Here is a 20,242-nt window from a genome sequence, read left to right as displayed (position 1 = left end):
ATGGAAAAGTAATTAACAGGTCTGAAAGGAAAATCTCCAAAACATTACGGAGAATACATGACAGCTGGCAAGGGAGGGAAGCTAGCTTTAATATGGAATTAATTGAAAACAAGATAGAGCTAATGTAAGCCAGGTCTCCAGTTTAATAGTGGCTCTGGTCCATGTTGTTACTAGACTTTGTCTCCAAGGTCAAAAAAACCCTGACTTCTGCTAATGAAGAGGCGGTTCCTGCCCCACAACCATAAACAACATCACCAAACAACGATATCCCAACAACACCTCCAGAGCCAGCACCTCTCCCGCACCTCAGAGCCTTTCCAGGGTTCTGTGGGTCTGCACACAGCGCCTGAGCTGGCAGAACTGTCACGTCCCAGCACCCAGGCTTTTGGCATTTCCTTTTCTTTTCCTTCTAGACTTGACAGAGTTTCTTATTTAACCCGACAGCTCTTTCAGACAGGATAAACCCAAGGGTAACAGCTCAGCGTGTGGACACATCTGAGCACAGACCCCAGAGCAGCCTCGAGAGGCGTCACCACAGGAGCTGAAAGAGCAGCACACAGCACTTGGCATCTCCTGGGTGACACCTTGATGCCTTGAGTTCTAGCTTCCGTGTTTTTCAGATTCTGTGCTGCCTCAGGGTGCAGGTCTGAGCCTTGTATTAAGTGCTAGTAAGCTCTCTAAACAGAACAGGGACACAAAACAAATCCTTCTCCTGCTGCACACCAAGGACAACTTTCAGCCCAAAAGCACAAACAAGGGGGGCTGGAGGGAGGAACAAGAAGGATGGGACCTCACAGCCTGGAGCTGGAATTGGACAATTAAACCCCAATATGCAAATAGACCAAAACTTATCAAAGTGTGAGACCTTGTGACCATTTGTCCATTTTGTGCCCATTTTGGGTCCACCTTGGGTCTAGCCCTGGCCAGGCTCTTGTCCTGCCCAAGGTGTATCCTAGAGGCCTTTCAACAAACCTCTACTCCATTCTCCAGCTCTGCCCAGTCTCTGTTCCAGCCCAGCCTTCCCAAGGCATCGACCCACGGCAGTGCCAGGGCTGCACTCACCTCCTTCTCTCTTGGGCGGGCTCTCCACGGGCCCCGGCTGTGGCTTTGGCTCTGCCAGGTGGTGCTGGGCGGGCAGGGCATGGTCTGAGCTCTCTGCCGGCCTCGTGGCTGGTGGCTCGGCCGCCTTGCCCAGCTGGACATCGGGGCGGCGCGGGGCCGCGTCGGGCGCGGCGGCGCTGGCGGCGTTGGCGATGCCGGGCTCGGCGCGGCGCTGCGGCGGCTCGGGGATCTTGGAGGCCGGCGCCTCGGCCCTGCGCGGCTCCTGGGGCTTGCCCAGGGTGATCTCAGTCCTCCTGGCCGCCGGCTCGGGGGCTCTGTGCCCCGCATCCGCCCGCTTGAGGCCGAACCGCGACAAGCCCGAGGCGGAGTTCTCCACCTGCTTGGAGGAGATGTCGATGGAGATTTCCGTCCTCCTGGACACCGGCTCGGGCACTTTGGGGCCAGAGAGCTCCACTCTCCTCAGAGGGGGCTTGGGGGATCTTTGGGCCGTGGGCTCCGCATGCCGGGTGGATGGTTCCGAATTCCTGGCGCCGAGTTCCTGAAACTTCTGCGTGGAGCTGGACACGGTGGACCTGAGGAGGGTGTTTGGGGCCCGTCTTTGTGGGGTGGAAGAATTTGAAGACTGATCTACCTCCTCAACCTCAAAGGATCTTTTCAGAGCTGAAAAACATGAGAAGGAGTTCGGGATTTAGTTACCATCCACCTGAGTGTCTCCAGAGATCTTACAGACACTTCACAAGGCCCATAACTCCATTTCTGCTCCTTCATCCCAGGACTCATAATCCATTTAAGCAGCTGGGGATTAAAGGCCCTGTCTCTTCAGACAAGCTAAAAACCCAGTAATAAAACAAATTGGGGCAGGAAATTCAGCCCCAGAGCAGAAATCATCCCCACACTGCCCTCCATCCCACACTCAGAGAGGAGCAGAGGCTCCCACCACGGTATGGCAGAGCAGAGCAGGGCACTGGATTCGGGGGAAGACAGAAATCCAGCTTCCAACACCTCGCTTTCCCTTTCACATCCAAAGGATGCACAGATAAACACAGGCTTTCCTGTGAGCGCTGCCAGCAAAATCCAAGCTGGGAACAGGAAATCAATCCCAGGAGAGCACCAAATCCATATAAATGCAACAAGAAAACCAAAGGCAGCAGCCACAGAAGCTCCTATCCTTAAAAACAAACCTAGAGACCACATGAACCAGAGACTGAAGTGTTTTGAGCACACAGACTTGAGACCCCGATACAAGGAAAGGGACAGCTGATCCCTGCTCCTCTGTGGAGCCCTCCCAGCCATGCCACCACCAGCTCACAGGGGTGGATGCTCCCTGCAGCAGTCCCTGCCCTGCAGTCTGCGCTTGGCACAGCTCAAGCACTGCAGGTCTGTGTCCGAGTCACAGCTCTCAGCATCCCCAGAATAATTAATACAAAAAAAAGCCCCACACTGGAAAGATGTTTCAACATGTTCCAACTCTCAGGCCTCTAATCCTGACCTGCAGCTCTGACCCTCCAACACAGATTTTCTAATTTCCCTTCTCCATCACACACTTTATCCAGAAACTAACATTTTAGCTGTTCTTTTTGGGTTTTTTGTTGTTGTTTTTTTTTTTTCCCAAAACCCCCACATTCAAAACAATGCACCAGCCAAGCCCAGTCTGCATTTTGCTGGAAACAAAGCGAGCGGAAGGGACGACCCGACGGGGAGCCCCTGCCTGGCCTTGAGCAAAGCTGGGTGGGCAAGAGCAGCACAGGGCATGGCACTGGCAGCTCCCTGAGGGATGGAATCACAGTTCTGTCCACACCAGGCTCTTCAAACCTGGTTTCAGACCTTCCCAACCCTCCAGTCAGCTCCCAAAATTCTTCTGCAGAGCTTCAGGGGATGATGTTTGTCTTCTCCTCCACTTGGAGGAGCAGGAAGGGTCTCTTTGGGGTTATTTCAGCCTGTGTGTGGGACAGATTATTTATGGGGCAGTCATCTGAAGGGCAGGCAAAGCCAAGCCAAGATTTGGGTTCCACTGCAAGAGCAAAGCTGGGAAAGCTCCAAATGGTGGCTGCAGAGCCAAGGGGGGACACGGCTGTGGCTTTCTGCTGGGGACCAGTGTTGTGTCCCTTGGGAGAGGCACAGAAAACATTGTTTGGAGTTTCTGCTTCTCCTCTTCCCTTCAACAAGCAGCCCTATAACCTCCTGAGAGACGTGTCTTGTGGAACAGGGTAAATGTTCTCAAGGAACTCTGCAGCAAAGGAAATGCTGACCACTATCTTTCCTTAATGAACACTGCCCTGGAGATCCCTCAGTACCAAGAGGTTTGGGGATTTCTTTCTGACCTGCTAATGAGCTTTGGATACAGACAGCCCTGCTGACCTCCAAGGGTTCCTCACATGAGCCACATCCATCATCTCCACTCCTCTGAGCCCTGCTGCCACTTCCTACAGAAATGGTGGTAACCCCATTGCAATGCTGACACACATGGCCCTTTCTTTTGACTTTAAACCTCCCAAAGTGCCCCAAGGCCAGGGTAAACCTGTCCAATGCCACTCATGTGGTCTTTCTGGAGCACAGCCAGCCCTGTCCTTATCAAAGGGCTGGACTGAATTACAACACCCAAAAATGGCTTTTTTCCAGGTCCTTCTGGGCCTTTATGCAGAAAAGAGAAAAAGGTCAAAGCCCAGACACAAAGGGGTTCAAAAGGCCTGAGGCAGAGCTGCAGAACCACGATTACAGTCTCAGGACAACAAGGCCTTGCAGAAAACTCCTCCCTTGTGCTGCAGTGCCAGCGGGCAGGAAGGGGGGACTGAGGGGCTGGGCAGGAACCTTCACCCCAAAGAGAGGCAGAAATGGCTCAGCACAGGTTCTGACACCAAAATCCTGAGGAGCCCCAGGTCTCAGCGGCATTCCCTCCCCAGCAGGGACACTGACTTGCCTGGGGACAACCCAGGAGCTTTCTCCCCCATGGCTTTGCAGGATGGGCTGTCCATCTCATGGTGTCACAGAGATTTTGGTACCCAACTTGTCCTGCTGCCACATTTGGCCACTGCCCTGAATTCAGCGTGGTCTGGAGAAGGTCAGACATCCCAGGCAGGAAAAATAAGGACTGTGGTCACGAGGGTTTGTGTTTCCACCTCTGTTCAGAGCCCCATTGCCATGAACACCATCCTTGGGAATGTCACCTTCACAATGGTGGCCCTCAGAGGGACCAGGCACGGCTGGAGCTCCCTGCTCAGCATTGCCTCTCTCCTCCTTGCACGAGAAGAGAGAAGGACCTCAGGAAGCACAACAGCTCTCAAAAAAAAAAAGAGAAAAAACTTATAAATAGTGTCTCCTGCCCAGAGCCAGGAAAGCAAAGTAAACAGCCTCTGCTCCTCCCAGCTTCCTGCAGGGAAGTGTCCCTGCTCCTCACAAAAACAGGAGCTGAAGGAAGGCAGGGCTGGAGAGGCCGACACCCCACTCCCACCCACCGTGCCAGGGTCCCAGGTGGGCAGTTGTGGCTAATTCTCTGTGTCCCCAAGGGCTCCAGGTCCCTGTCATACCCCTGAGAGCCCCAGACAAGGTGTCCCAGCCTGAGCAGGGCCTGGGCTGGCCACACTGCAGGACTGTCCCCACTGTCATATTTTGAGAGGGTCTGGGGCACAAGCAGGGCTTCCCCAGCCCCCTGCAGGTTTCCAGTGACCAGCTGTGTTGGAGGCAGCTGGCAGGGAGAGTGGCAGACGTGCTGAGCACCACCCTTCCTTCTCCTCCTCTGGAGGTGCACGTGGGGCTGAACCTGCACTGCCTTTGCCACGTTCGTCTTTCATCCACTTCCAGACCCATTCAGACATCTCTGGCTCAATCCACCACTGCTGAAGGCAGCAGCTTTTGGGCAGGGAAAGCCCAAAATCCCCTAAAATGAGATTTCCAAGCGTTTCCTATTGGATGCAACCTCTGCAACAGCCCAGCACCATCACGTCTGGGCTGGGCACCGCTCACTGCGGTGTCCCTTTGGGCACCAGACCTTGCAAATCTCTCAAGGTCACAGTGCTTTGCTCAGCACCACCCAGCTCTGCAGGGCTGGCTTCAAAAATACCCCTGCTAATCCTCCTGCTGGATGAGGGAGGCACAGGCTGTCCCTGTTCGAGGTGGCTCTGCTGGCTGTGCACAAGGACCCGCCCTCCTGAAAACCCAAACGTGCTCCATACCAGACACAAGAACTGTGTGTTCATCCTGCCTTCATCCTGCTCAAACGCTCCCCAAGCAGCCACAGTGGGGGATGGAAAGGAGAAAACATCAATTTCTCTTTCTGTTTTATGCAGCAGTGCTGGGGATGGCTGCACACTGAGGCCACCGTGTCATCCTGGTCACCCCCAGCCAGGCACCAGCAGGTCACACGCCAGCAGCTCAAGCTGCTCCTCAGGGATCCTCTCAGCCAGGGACAGAGGGCAGAGGTCTGCTTCAAACCCCAGCAGCTCATGCAACAGCCAAGAGTCTTCCAGAGATGTCACAAGTGAGTGACATTGGGGACTCCCACGTGCACAGCCCTTGCAGAAGGAGACTCCCTCCCAGGCAAGCCCAAGGGTGCCCAGATGCCATGAAGGGATCTGGTTCCTGTGTGATGGTTCTGGCTTCTTTTTCTCTGCCAAGGTTGGGATTAATACACAGGAGTTGCAGTTTGTGTTCTGACTTGGATGTTTATTTTTTCTTATCTATTTACAGACTCACGAGCTGTGGGCTCCAACTAGCAAGTTAGAGAAATGAGGTAAAATAGAGCACCTCTCTATCTCTACAGGGTCTTTTCAAGGACAATCTGTCCAATTAGGAAATGCCACCTAAATTATTTTACTTTAAACCAAATAACCAACTACTTGAAGTCCACAATGCAGACACCATCAACAAATTACAGAAAACCACCCAAACCCAGGAAGAAGAAGGAGCAAGAAGGTGGAAAAAAAAGAACAACTAACCTCCACCCTAAAGTCTCCATCTTGCCCCACATATATTACTATATACCAAGATCTTTAAACCTATTTAGAGTTAGAGTTTCCAGAATTCCTGCCCTAGGGCTCCACATCCCCCAGCTGGGAGCTCTGGAGTTCACAGCTCGCTGCCACCACACTGCGGGCACCCCGGGGGGGTCAGCCAGGGAACATCTGCAACATCTGCAACATCTGCTCTTCCTCCCTGCCCTTTTCCAGCAGAATATCCCACCAGCAGGCCAGGGGAGGCTTCACACAAGGAAACACAGAGCGCAGGAGGAGACCAAAATAAACAGCAAGGGATGCTGGCTCCTCCGGGAGCCGCTTCCCAGCCGGAGCCTCCAGCTCTGCCGTGGCTGCAGCTCCCAACTGCTTCCCATTAAACATCCTGTGCCCCTCGCGCGGTCTCTGTAACCCTGGGGTTACATTTGCTTGCTTGCTTAAGCACAGAGAGCTTTCCTGGGGTTTTTGGACACATGAGAGCCTGGTGGGGCCGGGGCAGGCGAGCCCCGTTATTTCCCACCACACAATGGCACTGTTTGAGAGGCAGGGCTCGCTCTAAAGTGCTACCAGATGGTCACCTCCTGTTCCCAGGCAGGAAAGGGGGGAGGCTGCAGCTCTCATCTTTCAAGGAACCCTCGGAAACCCAACACAGCTTTCACTGCTCACGGCCCTTAAAGCTTCCCAGAGCCCTGTCACGGGCAGGGTGCTCGTGGCTCTCTTCTGGCCCAGGCTGAGAGCAAAGAGTTTGCCCAGGTCTGGTTTGTCCAAACCTCCCCTGAGTGGTGCCACTGAAGAGCTGCCACCACCCACAGCAGAGATGGGTGCGCTGGAGTGAACTGAGGGCTCAGTTCTGGGGTCAAGCAGGGTGTTCTGCATGTACCTGTAGGGTATATCCACTGTGTATGAAACCTAAAGGTCCCACAGCAGAAAGGGAAGGGAGCTGCACCCCTGCTGCAGGGCCAGAGCAGGATATCTTTACCCCATCCTCAACAACAAAGTGCTCCCAGCTGCCCTGAGCCCCTCAGTGGGGTCAAAATCACAGGACTGAGACAGAAAATCCCTGGCAGTGCAGGCAGCAAGCGATGCTGGCAGGGTTTTGTGAGTACACACAGCTTCAAAACAGCCCGAGAAACTCAGATCCCCTCTACATCCACAGAAACCAAGGCAGAAAATCTTAAAAGCACCTTTCCCAAAGCTTCCAGTGATCTAACAAAAGAAAGAAGAGAAGCTAGGGTTGCTGGGGCCCCTCCCTGTGCTTGTGCCAGGAGGCTGCACACTTTTCCTCTACCAATAAACCAACCTTGCTGCACTGTGTATATAAAATATATATCTGTATCTATCTATCTATCTAGATATATGTATCTATATATATCTAATGACACCCTGCTGTTGTACCCTGACTCTCACGCTATCCTGGGTGAGGTTATGAACAGTTTATGCACCCAGATAAATCCTTTCTCTGACTTCACAGACAGCCTTCAAAAGAAGTTGCACTAGACTGCCTGGTCTGAATCACACGTACAAGAAGAGGCTGGCAATGTGCTGCCACTATGCAGGGCCTTTCTGAATGGGGTAAACGGTACCAAGAGGTGAGTTCTGGTGGAAATTTGGGGATAAATGCAAGTTCAGGGCTCTGACATCAATCAAAGCAGCATTTCTCTCACTCACAGCAAGGTCTAGAACAGCTTGAGGCTGATGCAGCAAACTGCTCCTTTCCCAGAAATGAACATGCAAAAGCAAAGTCAGGAACAAGAATAGAAAAAATAAAATCAAATCCACACTCAGATTAATACAAAATCTCAGCTTTCCAGTCCCTATAATGCAGTTCTCAAAATATTTCAGCTTGATTCTCTATTATACTTGGGTTTATATAACCATTAACTCGCAGCAAAATGCTTCCAGATCAGACCAGTATATTTTACATCCCTTATATTCATTTCATACTTGTACAGAAAATTACATAAAACACAGGGTATCCAGCCCAGCAGATTGCATTACTGGCTCACTCCAGCTCCTGTCTCCGCTCTGTGCTCCAGTTTCCTTTCATAGGGGGAGGAGGAAGGAGGGAAATAAATCTTTTCTGTGCCTCCCATGGGGCTGCAGATTTGGTTTGGTTCACTAATATTTCTAAAATGCCTCGAAATGATTACCCAGAGACAAAAGTATGATGCAGATGGTCTTGCAGAGCCCAGCCTGCCCCGTGCTGGTGCCACAGATGCCATCCCCAGGTGTCCTGAATCCCAGAGTCCACACAAGGGACATGGAGAGTGACTCAGGTGGGTGACCAGCCTGAGTAGCAGGGACTGGGTGATTAAATCAGTGAAGTCTCCCTTTGAGAAGATGCTTTGATGGGTGGTGTTGCAACATGCTGGTTAAAAAGCGACAGAAAAAGGGTAAATTGGTGAAAGGGGCAAAGGAGGGAGCCAGGAGCCCTTCACCCCTGCAGTGCTGCCCACTCCTGCTGATTGCTGCTGTCCCTGCAGCTCTGATGACTCTCTTGGAGGGGACACCCAGCACTGCAGTGTGAGCTGGTGTCCAAAGTGTCCTGAGGGCTGGCAGAGAGCAGAGCCTTCCTCCTCCCTGCGAAACGTGCTTTGAAAAATAAAACAAAATCCATCCTTTTCACATTTCCCTGTACTTTTACTCCCAATGGCCAAGATGACAGAAAGACTGAGTCCCAGCCCAGTCCTCACCACACTCCTTGTCCCCCAAACCAGTGCAGCTGGCCAGTGGCACTGCCCTCACCACCAATCCCTGCCATGAGCCCCAGGGCTGGGAGAGGCTGCAGAGCACTCACCTCACCCCAGCAAGGGGCTGCACAGTTTTGTGATGCTTGCCTCCCAAACTGCCACCTCTGCTGCCAGGGTAGTGGCACAGACTGATGTCACCGTGTCCCCTGCCCTGCAGTCCACAGGAGGCTGGCACTAGGGTGACACCACACCTGGACACAAGGCTGGCACCCCCCAACCTGCCCTTGGTGCCAGCAGCCCTGGAGGATGCAGGGTCACACACCACCCCCCCTCTGGCACACAAACCAACCCAGAGCCAGCCTGGATGGACACTGCCCCTGGGCCACCGCTCTGGAGGTGTCCCCAGGAGACCCAAGGGCTGAGCTCCATCCAGCAGCCTGACAAAAGCAATCAGGGTAAAAGCTTGAGTCACAGCCATCAGGAGATGAGAGCTGTTCAGAGCGAGCTGCAGCCAGCAGCAAACCCCTTCTAGCCCAAGGGTTACTCCTTACCTGCACTGTTTGTGGCAGGGAAGGAAGTGAGGAGGGCTCTCCCCACGATGGCACCAGCCCAGCAGCTGGGTACAAACTGCTGGTGCCACCAGAGGGGTGCCAGGACCAAACAACACCCAGGTGTGAAATGGGAAGTGGCCAGGACACAACCCCATCCCTGTGAAGGGCATGACAGCCCACAAAGAGCTCCCCTGAAGGACCCTGACCCCACTAACCAGGCACAGCCCCACCAGGAGCTGAACTCAGACCCACTGACTCATTTTACAGGCTTCAAATAAGCTTAACCAGGATTTAGGGTCACTTGGCTTGTTGCCTCCACATCCCATCTCCAAAGACCAAAGAGGTGCCAGAGCTCACTGCAGCAGGAGGGGACAGGGAGGTTGGGAGGTGGAAAGAGCCCACGTCATATTCTTGCAGAAAGATTGCTGCCTTAAATATCAAAGTCAGAAATGTGAATATCTGGAGTGGTTATGGGCTCTGAAGTCTCCATGATTGTCTTTGGATTTATGACACATCCCCATCCCCGTTTTTGTGGCTGCTGTCTCAGTCCTGGCTTCTGGAAAAAAGGGCTGAGCAGCTCCCTGAAAGGAAGGGCAGCAAACCAGAAATTAAACCAGCACCCAGTGAGGCCATGGGGCACCCAGAGGTGCCAGGTCAATGCCTGGCAGTAATTTAGCCCCAGGTTTGCTGGCATGTATTGGCCAAGAGCCGTGGTCAAGAGCTGTCAGACCTGACCCAACTTGTTCCAGAGGTGCTTCCTACTCTCTCCACCGCCCTAATCCACCAAGAGGCAACGAGCAGAGAGTGCAGCATGTTAGGTGAGTGCCTTACTGAGGGGAAGGTGCTACCAAGGTTCCAGAGACTGGGGAGAGCAGGGTGTACGTGCTCCAGCCCCTGACTCTCCTCCAGGCACCAGCACCAGCTTGCAGAACCAGAGCAGCTGCCCTGGCTCTGGTGTGGAGAGCCATCCCCTCCTGCCCTTCCCACCCAGGCTCCTCTGGAGGGTCTCTTTATGGTTAGCACGGTGCTGTGCTCACTCAGACCAAGGCTGGTCCCACTCTGGGAGCCCTCCCTGCTGGCACAGAGGGGTGGCACTGCTGGGTGCCACAGGGGGTGCCCAGCCCCAGGACACACAGCCCAGCCTGCCCTGCAGGACTGTAAAAAACAACCCCTGCAGGACCCTACATCCTAACCAGGGCCAGAGGTGATCCCCAGAGCCCAGCTCACACGGACAGAGATCACCTGTTCTTCCCTTTCCCACTCCCTCACAACCTTTTTATTCCCAAAGAATGAGATCTACACAGGGCAAGTCCCAGCCCACGACAGCAGGTACCCACTGCTGTGACCAGGCAGATGAGGCTTTTTGAGTTTGTGGCTCGAAGGCAGGTTCTGCAGGGGAAGATACAACTTCTGCAGGGAAGACACAAAACTTCCCTTCCCACAGGCACCTTCCTCTCCCAGCATGTGAGGACTTGGCAGAAAACTCCCACCCAGCCCATCCTTTTGTCTCAGATAGAGAAATGTAGGCATGGAACAAGGGAGAGAACACTCTGAAGTGGCTGTAAAGCCCAGCTTTGAGGGTATGAGAGGTGACTTGGCTCTCTTGGAGCACCAACCACATCAGTGAGCAGCTCTGGCTCTGCCCACACTGAGCTGGAGACGAGGAGCTCCAGCAGAGACCAGTCACAGAGCGACTTTTTGTGGACAGCCCAGGAAACCCAACAATTGAGGAGCTTTGCTTCACTCCCAGGGTTGGGATGATCCGAGATGCGAATCGGAAAGATCTTTTTGCGTTTCCTTTTCCAGGCATTGAGCCCTGGCACACGAGGGACCGTGAGTCACAGGCTCAGCTCCCAGCCCTGCGTGCGAGCCGGGCTGGTGCTCACCCTGCAAACCTTGGGCCGGGCTTGGGGGACACACCTCACACCCCAGAGAGACACTCACACAAACACGAGGCACAGCCCACCTCCAGGGCTTTCTACTCTGCTGAATTCGAGGCACATCACCCACGCTGGCACGTTCCTGCTAATATTAGCCCGGGGCTGAGTCCAGCATCCGCAGCACGCGGCTGCAGCTGCTCCCCGGGGCAGCACCACGGCCACGTGTCCCACAGACATCCCGGGCATCTGCTCAAGGAAATTTTAAGGATGAGTCCCTGAGTTTTGTGGGTGTAAAAAAGCCTCTTTATAATGCAGCCCTCCTGAAAATGAACTGGGTGATGGTTTTTTGGTGGCACTTGAAACTGCGACGTAACTTAGCCTGAGTTTGTACCTCATTGAGACAAAGTCTGCTGGTGAAATACTTAAAATACCCTGCACTGTGTGGTGAGAGAAGTGTCTGGAAAGTGTGCAACAGTAAAGGAAGAGTAAATAAATAAAACAGCCAGAGAAACCTTCTGATCAGCAGTGTCATGTCCTGGCAGGGCTGGAGGCTCTCCACCCAGCCCCACAGCACTGCCAAGGCTCACCCACCAGGCAGCACACGTTCCCCAGGGGAGCTGGGCTCTGAGCAATGGCAAAATCAGGGATTAAGAGCCATCAACAAATGCTGTCTCATGGTTTCTGCCAGGATAAAGCTGCCAGCCTGTGCCCTCACCGAGCTGTACCCCCAGATAGCACAGAGAACTCCTGGGCACTCTCCTGCCTCTCCACACCCTCACAGCCCTGCTCAGCATTTCCACCAGGCAGTTTACACCCACTGTGACAATCTGGGTTTCAACACTACAGGGAAACGATTCTGGTGCTGACTGACAGCACTGGCAAAGGCAAAGAGAGCCTGGCATCAGTGCTGCCAGCTCACCACCAGCGAGTGCCAGTAAAAACACGCCTCAGTTACCCTGGGGCACTGCTCGGCAGCAGCCACATCCCACCGGGGTGAGGGACTGGAGCAGATCTCTCCTGCCTCACCACCAGGCAGCAGATACTGAGTGCACAGTGCTGTACCCCTCTGTCAGGACGATGAGTACCACGCCGTGGGATGATCTTTGTGCAGCATCACAACCAACCAGAGCCGTGAGCAGGAACACCCACCGCTCTGAGTGGAGCACCGTGGACACCTGCACCCCCACATCGCCCAGCCTGGGCTGCACCAGGGAGGGCTGGGCTGCACACATTGCTAACACACTGCACAGGCATCTCAGCAGGTTCATTTAGCACTGCAGCCTCCCTTCCCTGCAGCTCAGGGTCTGTGTCTGAGACCCTGGGGAGCTGAGGGACCCACAGCCCCGTGAGGCAGAGCAGAGCTTGGGAAGCACTGCTGCAACCACGGCTGAACCAGCCACGCTCCTGAAAACCTGCCAGAATCTATAAACCCAGGGGCACAGCTATCATGCTCTGTAAATCCTGGCAAACCACAGACCTAATGATGCTCTGCCCCATTAGAGACGAGGAAGCTTTTGTCAGTCAAATAATGGGGATTAGAATCGTAGAGTAGGTTTTGTTGGAAGAGACCTTACAGATCAACTTGTTCCAACCCCAGTGCCAAGGGCAGAGAACATCTTCCATCAAACAAGGCTGCTCACAGTCCCATCCAACCTGACCTTGAACACTTCCAGGGATGGGACATCCACAGTTTCTCTGGGGCAAGAAGCCCCTGGACTCTTCTATTGCCCTGCTGCAGGATCTGCTGGATAGTGCAAGGTGGGCACTGTGAGCAGCCCCATCACAGCACCGGGCACAAGGAAGAACACACTCTGTTGTGCTCTGTTTTCCTCTCAAATGTTGCTTTGATCTGGAAACTAGAATGGAATCAAGTACCTGGTACTGCCTCCCTCTCCCCAAGGGCCTTTGCATCCTCCTCAGGCTCACCAAGGCTGCAGCTCCACAGCCAAGGCTGCAGCTCCCTGCCTCTGCAGCACAGCAGGGACAAGAACCCAGGCAGGGATGCTGGGATGAAAACTGGCACGGATGCAGTGAGGAAAACAGGCAGGAGCAGCCAGGGTGACTGGGGAGGGCAGGCAGTGTGCCTGGGGGGAACAAAGGGAGCCCTGGATGGCCTGGTGCTCCTGCTCCGTGGTGTTTCTGGCAGATCTTTCCTGCTTGGCCAGGGGCTGCATGGGGCTGAGGTACCCACCCAGCAGAGAGAACACTGCATCTCCTGCCCTACAGGCTGCAGATTAATTGCTTGCTTTTTCGGGAAGCTGCTGTGCAAGGCCGAGTGTTAATTAAATTGTGAAACAGTAGCCCAGAACCCTGCTCAAGGGCAAGGCCAGATCTTTTGGCTTCAGACGCACGGAGTTTTCCCCAGCCTCTCCCTCTGCACAGGCAGGAGCTGTTAGTGCTCCACAGACTGAAAATAAAGGCAACACAGAGCTGCTCGGTGCCACGAAGGAACACACACAGCTCCAACAGGCAGCCCCGGGGCCCACAGCAGAGCCTTCATCGTATCCGAGTAGGGAATTACTCATTCTTCAGAGATTTAAATGCACTTGGGGCAGCGAGAGGGAAGCTGTAATTACATCAGCGCTTGCAGCGGATGGGGAAGCTCAAGGACAGTCACCAAGGCGCCCGTGAACCCCCAGCACCAAAAGGGTGCTGGATTCGGGTCACCCTCAGTGTCCCAACACTTGTTAGCTCCAATCTTCCAGAGGGACGTGACTTCCTCAGCCTCCTGCTACGCCCTCCCCTGCCAGCTGCAGCCGGAGAAACCCCACGGGCTGGAAATAGGGGAGGTGACCGCGTCCGAGCCCTACGACAAGGACAGCAGAGACCCCAGCCTTGCCAGCCGCTTCCTGCCCGACCTGGAAGAGGAACCCCTGTGCCCTGAGCTTCCTCGGCTGCCCAGCAGGAAAAACAGCAGAGCTCTGCTTCCCGAAGGCCGGGCTGGGCTCTCCGGGCGGCGGTGGAGGCTCAGCCTAGAGCGGTGCACACGCAGCCCTGGAAAAGCTTTCACCGCGGCCCCAACATCTCCGCTACTTCTTGAAGGGTTTTGTTGGGTTTTTTTCCCCTTTTTTTTTTTTTTTTTTTTTTTTTTTTTTTTTTTTTTTCTAGAAACCGCTGCACAAAGCTCCGCTTGGGTCGCTGCCAGGACGCGCGAGTGCGCAGGGATGGAGCTGCTCTTCCAAAACTGCTGGGGAAGATGAGCTCCCCCGAGCCGAGCTCTCAACGCCTGCTCCACGCACAGCCCCAGCCCTCTTCTGCCTGTCTCTCACTCCCAGACCCATCTGGCAGCGGCACGATCCCCCCTAGATCTTGTTTTCTTGCCCCAAAAGCCAGAATAACAGGCAAAAAGAGGCAGGGGCTCGAGGAGAAGCCATCCCGGTCCGCACGCCCAGGGGGCTGCACGGAGAGCCCGAATCAGCGAGCACGGCAGAGCTGCGGACCCCTGGAGCCCTGCCACGGGACACTGCGGGGCTCTCCAGGGCAGGCAGCTCCGGCTGCGGGGACACGGGAAACTTGGGATCGTCCCCCACATCCCAGCTGCTCCAGGGCTGTGTTCACCCCAAAGCCGGGAATCAACAGAAGGGCCTCGCCTGGCTTTTTTTTCCAGACTTTCAGTCTGGTCAGGCGGGTGTTTTCAGCTGAAAAAACTACGTAAATGAACTCGGGAAGGGCAGGAAAAGAGAAACATCCCGTAAGACCCTGCCTTGGCAGATAGCACCGGGCGCAGCCGCTCCGGACAAAAGGCACCGACAGCCCTGGGGATGCCGCCCTGGGGCACCCCGCTCCTTCCAGCCCTCCCTGCCCGCGGGGTGCCACCCCAGCCTCGGCCAGGACTCCCATCCCGGGCACCAGCGGCGCGGGGAGACTGCGGCAGCCGAGCCCGGGGGAAGCCGAGCCGAGCTCAACCCGCTCCTTGTGCCGCGGCTGCCACAGCTCCTCCCGGCCGAGCCCCCAGAAGCGGCCGCTCCCTGCCGGGCTCCCCCCGTGGGGCGCCCCTTCCCACCCCCGGCGCGCTCCGTCGCGGGCTGCCACCCACCCACCTTCGAAGTCGGAGATGATGCCCTCCAGGTGGGCGCTGACGGCCGGGTCGGCCATGGCGGGGCGCGGGGCGCTGCCCCCCGGCTCCGCGGTGCGCGCTGCGGCCGCGCGAATGGCGGAGGGCGAGCGGCTGCGGCCGCCCCCCGCCCCGCCGGGCAGGCAGCCGTGCCCCCGGCCCGGCCCAGCGCGGCCCGGCCCGGCTCGGCCCCTCGCCGCGCACTGGCTGCTCCCCACGCCCGTCACGCCGCCCCCTCCGCCGCGCCGGCCCCTCCGCGGGGCGGTGGCCGGGACCCCCGCCCCGCCCCGATGGGGCTGCGGGGTGCGGGGGGCACCCCCCGGGCACTGCCGGGCAGCCCCGCATGCCCCGAGCCCGCTGTGCCCCTCCTTGCGGGCCCCGGCACGGGGGCACAGCCTGCGGGAGAGAAGCTGCTCTGCCCCACGGAGGGGGAACCGGCCCCCGCACGGGTGGGTCACTCCCCCGATGTTCTCCGGCACTGATGAGCCTTTCACTGCTCGGTTTACCCTTGTTTGGAAAGGGACAACTCGGCCACGTTCCGTTTCTATAATTTCTCAAAATCGAGCCAGCGCTGTGCTGACCCACCACTGCCAAATCCAAGCAGCCTGCTCTGGAAAATCATCGCTGCAGGAACAGCGGGGGATGCAAAACTCGCCCCGGTGCTGCGCCCAGCGCTGAGCACTCAATGCTGCCACAGCTCTCTCCACTCCAGCCCGAGGCAGCGAGGAAAACGCCAGCCCTGTCATCCACACCGGCCCCTGGGATCCACACCAGCCCCTGGCATCACCACCAGCCCCTTCCATCCACACCGGCCCCTGGGATTCACACCAGCCCCTGGCATCACCACCAGCCCGAGGCAGCGAGGAAAACACCAGCCCTGGCATCCACACCGGCCCCTTCCATCCACACCAATCCCTTCCATCCACACCGGCCCCTTCCATGACACTGCTGCCTTCTCCCCACCTCTCACACGCTCTCAGGTTGAACATCTCGCTATCTGATGCTTCTCCCTTCCGCTGTTGATTCAGATCCTGCCCTCTTGACCCTCTTTTTATCCTCCCCGCCCTGTGTTTTAATAGCATCGTTTTAAAGTGATGATACCCCCTGAAATGTGTCCAGGCACATCAACAGGAAAGGCAAAATGAGTGGGTTGGGCTCTCAGTCCCCTTTGGGTGAACCATAAAGGAAAATTTATGCAAAACAGTAGTACAGTTACCGTCTGCTGCTGCAGAAAGTATGAGCTTCACCACAGACATCACCCTTTTAATTTCACACATTTAAAGTCTGCAAACACCGCAGACTCCCCCAGAGTGTACACGAACCAGAAAATGAAACCAACAACACCAACTTCCCAGACTCAACAAGCTCCAGGTTTTCCGTACAGCCCAAGGAAAGGCATTACTTGAAAACATGAAAACTCTTCACATAATCTCGAGAACACACATTTACAACAGAAGTATGGTATTTTAAGGTAGGTACAGCGGGTTTCCTCTCCTCTGTCAGGCAGCAGTGCTCAGCTCTTTCCTTTTTTGCTCTCCTCGTGGTGTCAGAAACCACCGCACCACAGCAGTGCAGGGAGGAACAGCTCTGCATCCTTCTGCATCACAACTGGAAACAAAAACCTGCAACACACTGCCTGTAAAGCTCCTCCATCCTGGCTGAAACCACCAGCTGTCCCCGATGGCTTGAGGAGGGCAGGAATGACCACGGACCTGTGGCTCCTGTGACACTGAGCTCAGCACCCGGGTGCCAGGTCCCTGCTGTCCCCACGGTAGGGAGTGGTGGCAGCTGCCACCCGCGTCACTAGCATCGATTTTTGAAAGAAAGTGTCTTTATTTGTGTCCTTCCAAGCTCTTGTGCAGGTCACATCCGCAATCCATTTCCAGCAGGTAAAAATGTAGCTGTCAATAATTAACTTTGTTACTGAGCGAGAAAAAAGTCCCACTTCATTAGAAATCATGGCTGACTGGCTCACTGGAAGAACAGAACCTGGATCAGCCTTTCACAAAATCTGTTAAACATCCTGACTACACCCTCATGGCAAAGCTGTAGAATTGGTTTAAAGCAGGGAAAAAAATGAGCTAAGCAAGACAAACTAAAAATTCTTATTGTAAAGAAGATTTTAAGTGTGGAATCTGAGGAAGGGCCAAGCACATTTTTTGACGTTCAGCGTCTACCCCCTTGCAAATCCCACAGGATTCAATGTGAGAGCCCCTGCTTGGAGTGTGGAGGCACTCTCTGAACTGGGTCACACAGGGGTTGGTGTGATGCTGTGACAGGCACCCTGTTTTTGAGGTCAACAGGAGGCCAGAAGAAGCAAACTGCTAGGAAAAAACACAAAATATTCTCGATAGACTGTGGTAGGGAGCATCACAATGATGTGTGCTGGCCTCGTGGAGCTGGTGGAGGAGCTCAGAGCACTTCAGCAGGAGAGGCTGAGGCAGTCTGGGTCAGCCCCAGCTCCCCGGGTCACTCTGCCTTTCCCAAGCAAAGGCAATGTTATCATCCTGGACCTAATAAAAGTTTAGCAAATCACGCAGCCAAGAGGAGAGCCCCGAGAAGTGTGAAATAAAATATCCGGGCTAGAAGTAGGAGTTCCTTTTCATTAAAACCAGCTGGGTCATATTGCACCCATGTGCACCTAAGGCACTGAGAGGGGGAGAGAAAGATGGAAAATTACAGCAACTAAAGAATAACAAGGATATCTAGAACTCTAACAGTAAATATTTTAAGCAGCAAGGTATGTAAACAGCTCACCCCATAGCACATAGCCCAAGCGCCTGCTTGTAGAAGAGGAGCGAGATTTCCTTCAGGGAGATAAGCCCATCCTTCTCTCTTGGAGACTTTCTTGACCTTTTATCTCACTGGGCCACGTCAGAAGCACAACTTTACAAGAGCGTCAGCCCAGAAAAATCATCCCCCTGACCAAGCTGCACACAATCAAACTCCACTTCATCTGGGTTTCCACCTGCATCCTCAACCCAAAAGCTTATGTTTAGCTAAATCTTTGTTCTAGAAAGCCAGGCAACCCTGGGAAGCTGAGCCCCCATCTCAGAGGGATGGAGAACCTGCCTCCTCCCCTGGAACTGATTTTTGGGGTTCCCTGTCAGCACAGTGTGTGTTGTGCTGCTCAGCCAAATGCAGTTTTGGCACAGCCCCTGCTTTGCACTTTCCAGGTAGATGGAGGAGACGGAGGACCCTGAGACTTCTCCTGATGAAAGATCTCCCACCGTGATCACATCACCTACTCTGCCTTTGATTGGGTGACCAGGTTCTGCTCCTTCTGTTTTTGTGGCAGGGATTTTCTTCAGTCACTTCTCCGGCTTTCCCGTGCCTTTCTCTGGACATATCACAGGTGTTTGTCATTACATTTGAATTTTTGGTTTAGCACTGCAGCCTCCCTTCCCTGCATTTTTTTGTATCTTAAAAGAGAAAGATCTCCCTTTTCAAAATGAAGAAAGCAGATCACATCTCTTCTGTCACTTGCTGCTCCCCTTGCTCACACTGTTTTTACCATACCAGAAGCCTCACTCAAGCTCCTGCTTTGATGAGACCTTTGGGATCCTCTACACACCAACTGCAGCCCAAGATAAAATTCCTCTTCTCCAAAGCACTGGCTGCAGGAGAATTTTAGGTAAATATTTTCCCTGCTGTGTTACATTACAGTAGAAATATTTTTTGTTTCCTTACTATGCTAGGCCACCACTGACTGCCCAGCCCTTTCTCCTTCACCATCACTCTGCTCTTCAGATGAGCAAGAAACTTCCTGCAAAGTTGTTTTATTGGCCTAGAAGTGATTTCCTGCCCCAGAAAGGCAGTCTGTAAAATCTGCTGATCACTCAGTTACAGGCACCAAGCTAAAAATGGATTGATGCCACAAGAGCTGGCAGATGCAAGAAATTTTAACCCTTTTTCTCTGGGTGCCTCACCCCTGGGCTCCCCTGCAAGGCAAGGGATGTGCCTTGAGGGCTTCTCCAGATCTCAGCTCAAACTCCTGGAGAAGCACATGGAGGACCACAAAACAACCAGACTTAGAAAGTCACTTCAAGGAGAAAAGAAAAACATAAGACAAAAAAATCCAACCAAACAAGGAGACGGCAGGTATCAGCTTTAGAAGGTCCTTTAACAGGCTAAGGCAGAAAAGGGACTTTCCTATCCAAACCCATTTCAAACAGCACTCTGCACTTTCCTTGCAGGCTGCTAAGAATGCAGTTTTTCAGGCAGACTTTCTTCCTCCCACAAGTCAAGGTTTTTCTGAAGCTCTTATCGGGCTCTCAATCTGCTGCAGTCATGAGCTCAGGCTGGGTGAGCCATGAGTCATGGTGGCTACCTGAGCCTGTAACATCTCCTACACTAAAGTGGGCAATTCATCCACAGGATCTTCCCCTTCCTCCTCGTATTTTAATTAGAAAACAAACCCCTTTATTGATTATGGCCTCTTCCATCAAATGCTTTGAGGCTTACAGACCAAAATTACTATGTAGGAGGAGCTCAGTGTCATTATTATTAATCACTCAATGGTTTTTTGAGAGCCCAAAGACCTTTTCTGCTGCTGACCACAGGTGAAACCTCCTTCCCAGCCTTTATGGGAAGGTGCAGGGGATGGGTTCCCCTAGAGGCACTTGCAGCGTGAGACACCAACCCCAGCGTGCTCAGGGCATCACTTCCAGCTCAGCACTGGGCAGCTCTGGCTGCACCATCCCCGCAGCAGCACCAACACAGGGTCACAGGGAGAGGCAGATTTGGAAGGTGAAGGAAAGGTGAGCCACAGCTCTTCTCTCTGTGGAAGCCCAGGGGCCTGAGATACCCTTTTAGATCAGGGTGAGAAAAACTTTCCTGCCACAGGCCTTTGCAGCCATATGTTGGTATCTCTTAGGTTTCGTTGTTCTATAGGTTTAAGTTTATGTCACCCTGTTCAGCCTCGTTCACCATATACACACACCCTCCTAGAATGTTCTTCCTTCCCTATGACCCCACTGGGTTATTTTTGCCACAGTACCCCACCCCTGTTATCCCATTAGTCCCCCTGTTCCTATTTACCCCTCTGAACCATTTCCCC

At 54.2% G+C, this 20,242-nt stretch overlaps 1 protein-coding gene across 6 annotated transcripts in view; it reads right to left on the bottom strand.

Moving 5' to 3' along the window:
- The window catches only part of SEPTIN9 (septin 9), a 138,611-nt gene that overhangs the window by 55,439 nt on the left and 62,930 nt on the right, over window positions 1-20,242 (bottom strand). For 5 of the 6 annotated variants that reach the window (XM_063409336.1, XM_063409338.1, XM_063409340.1 and 2 more), the window contains one exon: window positions 1,063-1,722. In XM_063409336.1, coding sequence (XP_063265406.1) covers window positions 1,063-1,722 — 660 coding nt within the window. Of the gene's footprint in view, window positions 1-1,062; window positions 1,723-15,169; window positions 15,730-20,242 lie in introns of those variants that run through there. The other variant, XM_063409341.1, reaches the window with a different exon arrangement.

The sequence above is a fragment of the Prinia subflava genome, chromosome 12 (assembly GCF_021018805.1).
Source record: "Prinia subflava isolate CZ2003 ecotype Zambia chromosome 12, Cam_Psub_1.2, whole genome shotgun sequence".
NCBI classification, from domain to species: Eukaryota; Metazoa; Chordata; class Aves; order Passeriformes; family Cisticolidae; genus Prinia; species Prinia subflava.
Note: the sequence above shows the minus strand (reverse complement) of the source record. Positions and strands in the feature narration are given on the sequence as shown.